The 14,406-nt window shown below is 35.3% G+C and overlaps 1 protein-coding gene across 2 annotated transcripts in view; it reads right to left on the bottom strand.

Moving 5' to 3' along the window:
* ACTR3 (ARP3 actin related protein 3 homolog) overlaps positions 1-14,057 on the bottom strand; it is a 16,299-nt gene extending 2,242 nt beyond the window's left edge. Inside the window, exons 1-9 of one of the 2 annotated variants that reach the window (XM_009290999.2) lie at positions 14,013-14,057; positions 9,284-9,408; positions 8,612-8,722; positions 6,967-7,062; positions 6,303-6,410; positions 3,963-4,106; positions 3,069-3,242; positions 2,183-2,275; positions 1,585-1,710 (exon numbers count right to left, since the gene is read on the bottom strand). In XM_009290999.2, the coding sequence (XP_009289274.2) occupies positions 1,585-1,710; positions 2,183-2,275; positions 3,069-3,242; positions 3,963-4,106; positions 6,303-6,410; positions 6,967-7,062; positions 8,612-8,683 (813 nt within the window). In that variant the 5' untranslated portion in view covers positions 8,684-8,722; positions 9,284-9,408; positions 14,013-14,057. Of the gene's footprint in view, positions 1-1,584; positions 1,711-2,182; positions 2,276-3,068; positions 3,243-3,962; positions 4,107-6,302; positions 6,411-6,966; positions 7,063-8,611; positions 8,723-9,283; positions 9,409-13,627; positions 13,691-14,012 lie in introns of those variants that run through there. The other variant, XM_019475050.1, reaches the window with a different exon arrangement.
* Between the last annotated feature and the right edge of the window lie 349 nt (positions 14,058-14,406).

Genomic DNA, 14,406 nt, shown 5'->3' with positions numbered 1-14,406 from the left:
TTCAGAAAGTTAATTTTTAAATTTAATGTCATTATTTTAACAAAGCATCAGTTGCAGACTGATTAAAAGTTTATCTAGAACCAATACAGTCAGTCATGCTTTTCAAAACTACAATATTCGTTCCAGTTAGCCCCTTTCCCTCCACACAAACCTTCATTCCTTACTTGTGCTTATCAAAAATGGCAGTGTACATAACAGTTTCAGAAAGAAGTAATTTGTTAGTTCCAGTACAATCCGCTGCAATCTGAACAATTTGAAACAGTAGCTAAAAATCACTTCTAACAGATTAGCAAAATGCAAGCCAGCAGCTACTTGCAATGCCTGGTACTCTGAAGAAGGAAGAATCGCATCAGATTTCCTTATTCATATCCTGCTTCCTTACTAAGTGATAAAGTCTAGTAAAGAGAACTAAGGATAAACTAGGTTACTTGAACCAGAGAACTGTATATAACTGAAATTTCAGACTTGTCTACATGGCATATTACGAAGCTATACTGGGGGTTTTAAGGATTGTTTGAGCTCATCTAGCTAGATTACTACTAAAAAATAAATGAGGAAAATCACTTCAATCTTGCCTTAAAAGGAAAAAACCCAAAATAATTGTTATCTTTGCTGATACCGTTTATGTATGCAGAGTCAACAGAAAAAATGCAAAAGTTAGATCAGAGGTCAAAAGTGGAAAGAACGTAAATTAAGCATCATGCAGTCTAGTGAAAACATGAAGTCGTTTCATAGGATAATTTAGGTGGGAAGGGACCTCAGAACATCTCTAGTTCAGCCTCCTGCTCAAAGCAGAGTCAGCTACAAGGTCAGAGGAAGTTATTCAGAGTTTTATCCAGCTGAATCTCAAAAACCTCTAAGGATGGAGACTGCACCACCTCTCTGGGCAGCCTGTTCCAATGCCTGGTTATCCCCACAATGAAAAAGTTTTCCCTTTTATCCAAGCTGAACCTCTTCTGTTTCGATTTATCTCTGTTGTCTCTCATGCACCCACCACACAGCACTGTCAAGGGTCTGGTCCCACTTTCTCGATCATCTTCCCACATAGACCGAGGGGCTGCTATTAGGACTCCCAAAGCCTTCTCTTCTCTATACAAGCCAGTTCCCTCTGCTTTTCTTCATAGGACAAGTGCTCCAGTCCTCTAACTACCCTGGTGGCTCGACAATGAGCTTGCTCCATCTCTCTTATTATCTTTAAGTTCAAAAGACTGAGGAGGATGATTTGCAACTAATCAATAAGCTCTAAGCACAAAAAAAGCTTGGGAGTGACCAACTGCTTCTACACAACAGGCGTAGGTCCCATCCTTTCCTTAGGTGAGACTGATTCAGTTCAATAATAAAGGACAGGCAGCACAAGTGCATACCAGGGGAAGCAGTACTATAGCTTCCTACAAGGAGAGGATTACATAAATATTTTCCAACACCAGTCTACAATTCTCTACAATATACAAATCTCTAGAACTTTAAATGAAAACGAAAACATTTCAACAAACAAGAACATCATTGCAGTATGTTATTTTCACATTTCCCGGGTTACAAGGGAGAGAAAGATGCTTGTTGAATGCATTAGCTGCAAGAACTAACCTTCAGTCTGCCACCACTAAGTTCTTCACTAAGTTTCAGTCTGGCATCAACAGTCCTTTTCAAGTCTCGCTGTAAACGGCGACCAAAGTCCCTGAACATGGTTGAGCCTCCAGAGAGGACAATATTCTGTTTTGAGTAACAAAAATTATTAACTGCTTCTGAAAATGCAAGTCTCCAACCCTACCCAGTTCTTAAATTCTATCTAAATACAGTTTTTAAAGTTACAGTTAACAGGTATGCTTTTACTTTAAGTTTTAAATTACCTAACACTTAAGCATGACAGAATATGAATTCACAAAGAGGCTGTCACATTAAAATTGGCTGTGCTTTAAAATCCATTTGTATCTTAGTACATCTCACTTCTTTAGCTCAGATTTATGTTTCCCTTATTTCTTTTTCTTTTAAATAAGAGTTTGAGTAATGAAACATCACATTCTGAAAAAAGTGTAAGTGAACAACATAAAGCCTCCTGCATATTGGACTAATTTCTAGGAAAATGGTTAATTTTTTTTTTTAAATAAAGTTTCAAATACATGTTTCAGTATAAAGCACAATCCTTCTAAAACAAGTATTAAAAATATTCATTATAGCTACTGACCTTATACAGAGGACGTCTAACATCAATGGGACAATTCTGAATAACTTCATCTACTACTTCTGAGATTGGTTGCGTAAAGTCAGGATTAGCAAACTACAACCAAGAATAAAAACAGACGAGTCAACATGTAGGACCACACATTGCAAAGGAAAGGGGGGGTAAAGAGAAAAAGGAAAGAGAAAGAACCACCCTATTATAATAGAGAAGTCATGAAAACTAATAATGGAAATAGTTATGTTAGCTATTTTTGCTGCCATTTTTAAAAGGTCTGAAAGAATAAAAAACCTAAAGTACCTATTTTGCCAGCTATTCTCTTAGATAGTTTTTGTTAACTGTAACAGGTCAAAGTATCCATGCCCTTCTCAGATGCTGAGCACCAGAGCTAAACAGTGTAACGTGAAAAAACCTGCAACAGGAGAATGTGGAGAGGTATTCAGGGCGGGGGGAGGTGGCGGGGAAGGCTTTATTCCCATTGAATTTTTCCCAACACTGGGAGAGAAACTGATGGTATAAAGGCAAGACGACAGAATATTTAGAAACTTGATTTTCAACAGGCAGGTAAGAAACAAGGTACAGTGTGGTAAGACCTGGAAATTCTATTAAAAATTGCAAGAAGAAAATATGGGTGTAGGAATCCATTTACTTTAAAAGTTTCAAATAGAGTGTTTTGTTTAGATATCAAGCTGAATTTGTAAGATTACAAGAAGCAATCAAGAATCAAAACCACAAACCCCGTTGACTTACAATAATAGCTGGTATCTATTTACAAATAAGGAGAAATGTAAGTCGGGATAACCACTTCTTTAAAAGTTTGCAAATACTATTTATATGCTTATCATCTAAAATGCACCTAAAAAAAAAACGTAGACAATTCAAATCAACTTACCTCAGGATGGAAGAAAATCTCTGGCCCCAGGAATCTCTCATAGCCAACATCAATGGTAAATTCTTTCTTTGAGATAGCATTAATTCCAGTATACTGTTTAATCCACTTTGTACCATCTGTGTCATACTTGTTAAATTCTTTTACTAAGTCAGGGCAAACATAACTAAAGCGTTCCTGAAAATTGAATATGTACAGTTAGAAGTATCTTCTTAAGTATAGCAGGGAAGATGGTATGAACTTTAAAAAAAGTATAGTAATTTAAACCTTTAAGAATAAGAGTTTTAAATTGGCAGATACAGAATAGGCCTCAAAAACGGCTGAACTGACATTTACTGTATACGGTTAGACAATGGCTCTGCTACTACGAATCATTTCTGTGCGGCACTGAAAGCACATCTTGCTGAGCTAAATTACTTTTCATCTGTTTTTTCCTCTAAACTTCTACGATGGTGAGAAATGAGTTCTAAAGTATATTGAAGAATTGCCATAGAAACCAGTTTAAGTGTACTTTAAGCTGAATGTCTTTCAGAATAGCTTTGTACCACAAAAAAAGAACGTATCAATATTCAGAAAGAATAAAAAAGTAATTAGAGCTCTATACATTACACATCCCACCAAGAACATTTCCTACTGAATATTACTGTAATAATAATAGGGGAGGAGAAGAGAAAGGGAAGACAAGTGAAGAGTGAAATTCTAGGCCAGACTGAGTATAACCCAACAGCATACCTTAAATTTAAGGTATTTCATGTTATTATTTAGAGATTTTTATATTATTTAGAAACAGAGCACCATTACTTGGAAAGACAATGATCTTAAGATATTATTGTATTTTAAAAATAGGTATCAAGCTCTGATCTAAAATAACCTTAACGTCCGCGGTGTTCACATTACCTTCACAGCTTTAGCTGTTTCCAAGGATTGTTCAGGAGGAATTCCTACTTCTCGCTCCCTCAGCAACTGCTGAATGAAGTATGTTATATCTCGCCCAGCAATTGGAATGTGTTTGATACAGCTGCCAATCACGTATCCTTCAGCCTGTAAAGAAAATTAATTGGGAGAAAGGTATTGACAAGAACTCCTTTCAACAAAGCTTAGGAGGGAGAGAGAAAGAGATGTAGTCTAAACTCCTATTCACTATCTGCGATTGTGAGATTGAAGCCCTTAAAGACTGGTTCATTCAATTACCAGAAATCCAATTCTTCAGTAGCCTTATTTTACTTGTTAAAGTGTTTCGCTTTGCATTGGTTCATAATTCTTACAAGGTTAGGAGGAACAGAAAGGTCACTAGTATGTAAGGCAGACAAATAGCTATACTCACTATTCCTTGGCCTTTATTTTCTCTTCAAAATGAGGTTACTCTTACCAAAAAGGTCAAGAAACCTTGTATCGTGAAATATTATTTTAGAATAAATGATGTGGCTCTGCAGTCACAGCCACTGATGTAAGATGTTATAATCCACATGAACCAAAATTAATTTTCTGAAAGCAGGGAGAAAATGCATCATTTCAGCACATTAACTGAGACGGCTTAGAACATCAGACTGGCCCATACTCATCCATCAGTCTACCCTTGTAAGTCACACTTGTCCTGGGGGCCAGTATCGGGGCATTAAAAATATCTGGTCTAAACATAGAAACCAGAAGTGTTCTAGACTGGCTTTCAACCTCACCAGACCTGCTACATCCAAACAGATGAATCCAGGTATCACATGAATATTAAATGCTTAATATTTCCTATATACACCTTACATTCATATAAAATGTTCTTTCTAACATAGAAAAATAAAGTCATACAAAATGTACCACTATTGTTAGCTCCACCACCAGAGATAAGCATTTGTTAATTCCTCTTTATCTATTTTATTATAAAAGTGGTATAACTATTGCTGTCAATTTGTTCAACACGTTTAAAAAAAAATCCAGAAATCAAGCAAATGTCACTATACAAAGGAGCTTAATGCTTCAAGTGATATAGAATACCTACTCTTATTTCAAGTAAAAAAAAAACCCCACCACACACAAATCAGGAAAAGTTCAACTGTTTTAAACAGCAATTTGAACTAAGTACAATTAAAAAAAGTTTACCTATAAAAGGTTTGAAATATCAATTGTTCCCTACATCTTATTAAAAATGTGCCATCTTGGATGAACAGTCTGAACAAAGATTCAGCCACTGTATTCCACCAAGATTAGTCAAATTGCTATACATCACAGTTCCACCAAGATTAGTACCAAATTGCTACATCACAGCATGTTTGATCACCAATGCTACTATTTGGTATAACAAATCATTTTTAAAAATTGAGGTTACTGTGGCATGATAAAGCTTTGTATAGATTTTAATCTTAAAAATTGCAATCTAACTTCATTTCGAAAAGAAAAATGTGTCTGGTGCCTAGACACGCATTTAACTTCCCAAGGAAAGATGGGCAGAAAGACATATTACCAACCACTTGAAATAAAGAACATTATTAAATGCTCCTATTATAAAATTTCAAATATGTAGCTCTGTAAAAGGAAATACGTACCTACAGCAGAAACAATAATTTGACAGTTAAGAAACTGCTGCTGTAAATGTTAATTCTTTAATAAAACATCATATGATCATACTAATTTTTGCTTTTAGCAACTTGATATATTGGAACAGATATTCAACATTAACTAACCTTAAGGTTTTTGGGGTTTGGGGTTTGGGTTTTTTTTTCAGTCAGGTAGGAACATTTTTCTTTTTGCTTGTATCGCTGATGCATGATAGCATACTACTAAACATTGGTCAACAGATGGAGAAAAACTGTAAACAATACTACATCTGCCCTCAAATATTTTGTATTATTTTATTTTATATATGAATTGACTGAATTAAACAAAAAAGTTTCCAAACGTTTTGGACTGACTATTGTAAAGAGCATATTCACTCTTACCAGCAAAGCAAACTGGAAATATGATAAAGCAATACAACTTCATTGATCACTTAACGTGGCCTTGGCAAATCACCTTTTAAGATAAGTCACTGGAAGACAGTATGCCCTGACAAACTCAGGGTGCAGAGAAGTTTGAGAGTTTCTGCACTACAAAATAAACAAAACCCCCACACCCGCAACCCTGGAAATTATCTGACATTTCTGAAGATTCCTAGCTATACTTCAGTCTGTGTAAGTATAAACTTCAGAGAAGTTACAGGACAAACTGTTCTCCGGCTAAACTGTTTCTATAGTTTTGAGGTATACTTACAACAGGAATAACATGAGTGACACCATCACCACTGTCTATAACTGTGCCAGTCAGCGTTCGTTCTCCTACTTGTCTTGACGTCCAAGATGCAGCTAAGGCAAGGACAGCCTTGTAAAAGAACACACACACACAAAAACCAAATCTTCATAAAAGCACTGCATTGCAGATCCCACCTTCCACTACCCCTCCCAACAATACCCAGACTGACACCCTCATGGTAATTTACACAGCATGGAAACTGATTTAGTAATATTATATGCGTGTACACAACAGCTCATGAAAAAGAGACTGCATAAATGTAGTTTTTGACCCCTATATAGCCACGTTCAAACAAACATCTTTTTTGCTACTTCATATTGAGAGGGATTCAATTCTTTGCCTAATACCATTATGATGATGTGGTGTGTTGCGTGGGTTTTTTTATTTATGATGCAACAGATATTATACTCTACTGCTTGGAGGCAGCCTTCTATACAGGTAACAGAGGAACAGTACTCAGCTAACAGACCACAGAATCAATGCATATCAAACATCTAGTGGTGAAACTACTAACTAAAAGTGCATAAAAAGGTATTCCAAACACTACTCATACGGTTTTCATAGTGAAATTAGTTTTAGCTCAAGGAGAAATATTGTAGCTCTAACTTTCAACAACCCTGCTTACCTGAACAGCAATATATAGCCCTGGAACGTTGAAAGACTCGAACATGATTTCAGCAGTATATTCTCTATTTTCTGGAGTATTTAATGGAGGCTCAGTCTGTGAGACAAAAAAAACCAACAAGTTTTACTTGCATTCAAATCAAACACTTGACTTTTAAAAAAAAATCACCAAACCCTAAATTTTGAAAGATGAGTCATTCAACAATAGCATGTAAAAATAGTAATGTGCAAAGGGTGCTTTTAAAGGCAAATAGTGCAATGAAGAAAGTCTAGAAACTCCTCCAACAATAACAGAATTTATGCAAACTGCATTGCAAAAACATGATGATTAGAGTGAAAACAGAAAAACAGAAATGCAATAAAAACGTTATAGTAATTACTGCTTAAGAATTTACATTGATGGCCCCCTTTGTGGGTTGGGTTAGCTCATCACAACTTTTGATTTCACTGAAAGAATCAAGGACTATCAACCTAAAAATGTCAAAGGATGCAGTTTAGCACATTTAAAGAATGACAATTATTTTAAAGATTTCGCAGTGATTCATTAAAGAAAAAAAGCTGTTTTTCTTCAGAAGGCAATCACTATAAAACAAGTTGATATAATCAGCTGTAGAAATGTACTCAACCGAGAGAATCTAGCAACAACACACAATGTGCTATAATAGTATGCTATAATTTTCATTAAAATACCAAACATACTTAATATTAAGTCTCTCCTCTGAAAGAGCATTTTGGATAGTGCTACAGAATATTTGGGGGGAGGAATCACTCTCCCATTGCATCAACTATGTAATAGGATGGTAAAGAGAGGAGGGAGCCATTCTTCAAAGGTTATAAGGACAAGAGGTCATGGAGACAAGCTGCAACATGGGAAATTCTAAGTAGGTATTGGGAGGAAAAAGGGTAACACGAGGGTGGTCAAATATTGGGAAAGGGGCCTAGAGTTGTTCTGGCATCTTGATCCTTGGAGATATTCAAAGCTTGGCTGGACACAGCCTTGAGCAACCGGATCTAATTAGACCTGCTTCGAGGAGACGGTTGCATTAGATGTTCTTGTTAACAAGTATGGCCAACACCTCTAATACCAAACCTGCTCCATAAACATCAGACTAAAACAAATTGCCTATTTCAATGGCCTTAAATAAAATACTAAGGAATAGCAGATGCTTCAGAATAACATTGACCTTAATTCAGATCTAATTTGCCCAGATATGACAATCAATCCTTCTGATTTCACAAAAAAAAAAAAAGATTTCACTGTCTAGACACACCATCCAGGTGGCAGCATTGTAACAACAAAATAACTGCACTTATGTCAAGTCAAAACACACAGGTACTTTTTTGCCTCAAAAAATGTAAACATTGTTATTGAATTCAGTGGATAAGTAATAGAAAAAAAGGGATGGAGCAGATGCAATTTGGAGGGAAATGAGAACAGAAAAAAGTTTGCAGTTCAGACACTCTGACATCTTTAGAAAATTAAAGAACCTGGATGGGATAAGCCAGGTCAGGAAAGTTTCAAGTAATTTATAGTTACTTTAGTTTTCAACATAAGTATGTTCATATTTAAGAATTATTACATAAGTCAGCACAAACATTCTTACTAGTCACATGCAATTTCATAAGTAGGACATAATTTTACCTACCAAAAGAAAATAATGGTCCTCGGGTTCTGCCCTTAAATACTTAAAGATTACTTGCTCCATAAACCTCTCCATCAAGTCCCAGTCTTCAACTATACCATGGCGGATGGGCCACTGTTGCAGAAGAATATCAAAATATAATTGGAAACAAAAGAAAGGGGGGGGAGAGAGAACGGGAAATCAGTGTTTTCAACTGCAGTAAAAGCACCTGATCTACATATGCAAGAAACCTTGCATTAGGTTTTCCCTATCTTAATTGGACACACACTTGAAATTCAGATTCCAACCTTGAACAGCAGAGACAATACATTGCACTTCTCAGTACAGCAGAATGGTGGCACTAGGATAAACCAAAGGTTCTCCCTAGCCCAGCGTCCTGACTCTGACATTGCCGATTCAAGATGCCAAGGAACATGAAAGAATGTGATATTTCCACTTAACGCTCTCCCAGCCTCCCTTCACTTCAGAAGAAATATATATTCACATACTTTTTTTGCAAATTCCCACAGGCTCCTGAAGGTCAACAAAACTAATACCAAACCTTACTTTACATTAAAACAGAGTTAATAAGAAAGTAAGATTAAAATTAACCAAAAAGCATTCATAACAAGCTGTTTACTGTATAGCTGATGCTTTCTAAAGAGTATTGGAAAATTATTTTAAACATTTCTCTACCTTGGTTGCATAAGTTGGTTTTTCTATTGCTTCATCCCCGATAAAGAAGTCTAAATCATCAACACCTTTCAAAACCCTCCTTTGTGCTTGATCGACCACTTTTGCGGATTCTTTGATAGCAATACCTTTAACAGAGAACACAATATTGTAGATCATATATCCTGCACTAAAAAAATAAAACCTCAATATTCAAGAATAGGAACACACTGTAATTATATTCATCCTTTGTTTCAGGTATAAGCACAGAAAAGCTAAATAAAACACAGATAACTGGAATTCTATTCACAGGTTAACATAATTAGGATTTATAAAGTAACACAATACAGATCTAAATACAGATTTAATTGTTAGACACAACATGCAAAAAAGAATCACTAAGGGTATCCCTACAGATCTCATTTTATTCAGCAAGTGTGCTAATTTTCTGCACACTCCTATAATAATAATAATAATAATAATGATATATAAAAAGGAATGCAGTTGTAGAAGTTGAATAAAGAGCAAGAAAGAAAACATGTTGCCATTATATAAATGGATGTTTTACTTCACTCGCACCAATTTGATTTCGGGACATATTATGAAAATGAGATATGGCACACAAAAGGGAATGAATAGCAACTAAATAAGCAAAAAACATGTACAAAAGAAAGCAGGAAGGGAGAAGTAGAAGAAAATGTAAGGCATACAGAAAAAGAAAATTGGACAGAAATAAAAGGACAGAAATTTTTATGGCCACGTGATGCACCTTTAGATGCTTCAAAACAGATTTTCACAAAGTCTATGTTTAATTTCTTCCTTTAAATCCTACTCCTATCTTATCATTAAGAATAGGATGGAGAATTTAATTTAAGAAAGACTATAAATCTCTCCTTCACTTCAAGGAATAACTGGCAAAAGCTAAGAGCTTGTATCTTGGCAATTTATTCCTTCCAGGATAATTACTCATCATAAATAAAGACAAAAGTTTTTACCAGAAAAATACTGGCTAAGGGTAAACACAGGATCCTGGAAAGATGGATCAGTGATTAGATATCACAGGAACACAGATGTTCCCTTCCCTCATCTTTTACCTCAGCCCCCTGGCTACCAGGGATGCAGCGCCAGCAATACCTGCTGTATTTTTTCAAGTCTTACTAATTGCCTTTAAACACAATCCTTTACACAAATGAGGAAATTCATACATATAAGAAGCATTGGTATCAGCCTCAAATATTCAAAGGTCGTGATCCAACAGCTCTTTCAAAGGCAGAATTATTTTGCTAATTCTCACCTTCAGTAAGAAGTTCTGTTTGCTCACAACTAAGATTAAAAAAAAAAGTTATGAAAACAGCTGCTGCAGGCTCAAGCCCACCAGACACAGGGCAGCACAGCTACAGGATTTGGAAATCAATAGCATGCTAGGGTAAAGCACCGTTAGGTCACTGATGCTCCCCATCCTTCTCTTCCCATAAAGAGCAAGAAAAGCAGAGCTGCGCAGCCAAAGTTAAATGTTGTGAAAGACTGAAGAGGATAAAACAGAAGACATTATTTTGAGCTCTTCAGGAAGAAAACTGAATCATACTGTAACTTTTGTAGCAGCTTACAGGAGAGCAGAGAGGAAGCAAAAGGCTGGAGGAAGGGGAAAAGCTGGGGGGTGGGGGGGGTGTAGATATCAAGTAGAAGCTAAAATTGTGGGGGAGGAGATGTCGCAAGGCCAGTGTTTGCTGCAAGTGAAAAGAAGAATCTTGCCAAATATTTTTCAGGTCGTCATTACAGCGCTCACGCGTTTTGGGAAATTTTTCTGTCCAGATGTGTGTTATCTTCAAGAAGTTTCAAGTAAAATACCATCGTTTGCCACAGAATTATAAAAACTTTCTCAAGTCAAAGTGGTTTCACCCTGTTACAAGCCTAAAACAAGATGGGAGCTCTCAATATTTTGCTGACGTTGAGGCTAGCCTGTTCAGTCCTGGTTTCGAAAGTCAGAAATGAGAAGGAAACAACCTGAATCAAGAATCATATCCTGAAAATAAACAGGAAAATAAATCTTGCTGAAACCATAGCTAGGCTACCACGGTGTCTGAAGATGGGCAGCACTCCAGCAGTATCTCAGAGCATTTGCCTTTGGTTTGCTTGGCACAAGAATTAAGAGCTTTTAGAAGAAAAGAGGACATACTTGCATCAAATCAATTTTTGTGCTTAACCACTACTCAAGCCATTTTTTTTTCTTTTAAAGGTAAAGAAAAGGCCATCTAACATGTAAACTATCATAGATAAACTGAAATAGATGACAAATCAAGAGAACTACTGGGTAATGGAAGGAAGTTGACTCCTATTTTAACATACAGCAGGAAAAAAGGATTAAGTGAATAAAAATCAAGCAAAATTAATGATCTGTTAAGATCTAAAAAGCAGCCAGGAAAGAAATCAGTGAACCCAAGTCTCTTCAAAAAATTGGCCCAATGTATTCTCATTTACTTCACTTTTCAGGCAAGCATTTGTCATCTCTACAGAAGCATATTCAGAATTAAATCAAGAACACAACATGAGAGGAGTGGGAGATAAAAATTTAAGAGCAGAAGCAAATAAGATAAGCAGCAAGTGAACAAGGCAGAAGGAATGCTGCTCGAACCTGTTTAACAGCAAACATTTTTTAGAGAATCAAATTGATAACATGCAACCACCATTGCTGGAAGTCAAAGGAGAACCCAAACCATTTTTCCTCTGTGGATAATATTAAGGAAATTGAAGACACCAAAGTGCTTTGAAAAGATCCACAGTTTTTTTGTAACATTTTATGTTGAAACTAGGTACTGCTATACTCGATTTTTGTTTCTCTAATGTGGATTACACCAGTGCTATTTTATTTCATTTGAGGCAGAGGATTAATGCAAACTTGTGCAGTTAGTGTAATTATCTAACTTGGATTAGAGTACAAATGAGAAAAATGCCTTTTTCATTAAGAGAATTGCAGTCAAGGACCATTTCAGCTGTAGGAGCATCTAGACTAGAGAAGGTTTTTTTTTTAAATGCACCACACTATATCAAAAAGCTGTCAGAAAATCTCATTTACCCCCTTTATCTTCTACTTTAATAGCATCCCTGTTGTATAAATTTCTCTGCTTAATGATCTGACAGGTCATTTCATTCCCAGAATTTGTTTTAAGTGTCATGATCTCTCTTCTCCTTTTTTGGAACAAGAATGTGATTTTAAAGTTAAATAAACCAAATCTGAAGATGCAGAGAAAGTATGTAAAATCTATATATCTGAAATTAAATAAAATAACATTTGCCCATTTTTAATTTAAAGACTGCTATGAAGTTTAAAGAGCAATGTAAGGTTTTTTCAATGGTTCATTAACTTTTTTTTTTAAATCTAACGTTAAAACTAGTTTTTGGGTGAAAAACAAAACTGTAGAGTATTCTTATATGTCACTGAGGTAAACCAAATGAAATTCAATTGGAAAACCAAGTGAATGAAGAACTACGTATAAAAGAGATTGAAATGATTCTCTCACTTGTATGAAAACAGGAGAATGCATTAAGTGAATTAACCTTAGCTTTCCATGAAAATTGCTTTTTGAAGCACGTTTTCTAGAAAAATTAACAGAGCCTGAACTATCAAGTTCTATTTTACAGCGACTATGCTTAAGTATTATTAGTTCTAGCTCTTTTCCTGTTGCATTTACAAGGAAAACTGGGTGTATTAATTATTCCTTTTTACCAGGATGTAATACATGATTACTTTGGCACAGATGCACAATGACAAAATGCCAAGTGGTGTAGGAGGTCAAAAGGTGAAGCATTTCTAAAGGAAGATGATTTGAGTTCCACTCTCTAGAGTAGAGCTGTATCACTTCAACAGTTCAGAAGACAGAGAGCAAATAAGCAATTTTACATGTAAAAAAAAATTAAATGTTTTCTTGTTCTATTTACAAAACATAGTAAATTAAGTAACATAGCTGTAATACTGAAAAATACTTGGGAAGTATAACATTTTAAACCCTAAAGACATTAAAACATCCAATTTTAATTTTTTTTTTCTAGTTACAATCAACTAAACTTTAACCTGAGAAGTCCCTAATAAGGGAAAAACCTTCTAAAAAGTAAATATATAGCCACACTACTGTATTTCAATATGGTTTCAATTTCCAAGATATTAACTTCAAATATTAGTATACCATTTTAATGAACATATCTTTCTAAACTGAGCATCTATAGCAAAACAGAACAGAGCCATGCTATCACTCTGTGTCATCACTCAGAGCTCTTTTCAAGTCACTCATTTTTAACTGGTTTTTTTACATAGCACGTTATAGAAACTCTAAGTGTAACTTCAGCATTCATACACAAGTAACAAATACTTACATGAAGGAATAATGAACTGGGGTTCAGTATTACCGGCATATCCGAGCTTTGTATACCTATTGAGGCAAAAAAGGTTGGGTTATAATATTTGATACTGCAAGAACCAAAGATATCTCCTTTTTTAATGGAACATACCTCTCTTCCCATATCAAAAAGACCCACTGAATTTCCTTTAAAAAACAGAACAAAAAAAACCCAAACAGAGAACTTCTCTTTTTTTTAAAAGGTAAAACAATGCTCCCTACCACAAATCAAGCATCATTCCTAACTTCTACTCTAATAAAATTTTTTCAAGTCACTCATTTTTAACTGGTTTTTTTACATAGCACGTTATAGAAACTCTAAGTGTAACTTCAGCATTCATACACAAGTAACAAATACTTACATGAAGGAATAATGAACTGGGGTTCAGTATTACCGGCATATCCGAGCTTTGTATACCTATTGAGGCAAAAAAGGTTGGGTTATAATATTTGATACTGCAAGAACCAAAGATATCTCCCTTTTTTAATGAACATACCTCTCTTCCCATATCAAAAAGACCCACTGAATTTCCTTTAAAAAACAGAACAAAAAAAACCCAAACAGAGAACTTCTCTTTTTTTTAAAAGGTAAAACAATGCTCCCTACCACAAATCAAGCATCATTCCTAACTTCTACTCTAATAAAATTTTACTACAGAACACAAAGTATGTAATTCAATTTATCAATGCTTAGGAGTATAATTCAGTCAGAGTAGTTCTTCCCTGCTCAGCAGTTAGCATTTCTATAGAAATATT

The sequence above is a fragment of the Aptenodytes forsteri genome, unplaced genomic scaffold (genome assembly GCF_000699145.1).
Source record: "Aptenodytes forsteri isolate BGI_AS27 unplaced genomic scaffold, ASM69914v1 Scaffold29, whole genome shotgun sequence".
NCBI classification, from domain to species: domain Eukaryota; kingdom Metazoa; phylum Chordata; class Aves; order Sphenisciformes; family Spheniscidae; genus Aptenodytes; species Aptenodytes forsteri.
This window is presented reverse-complemented; position numbering and strand designations above follow the sequence as displayed.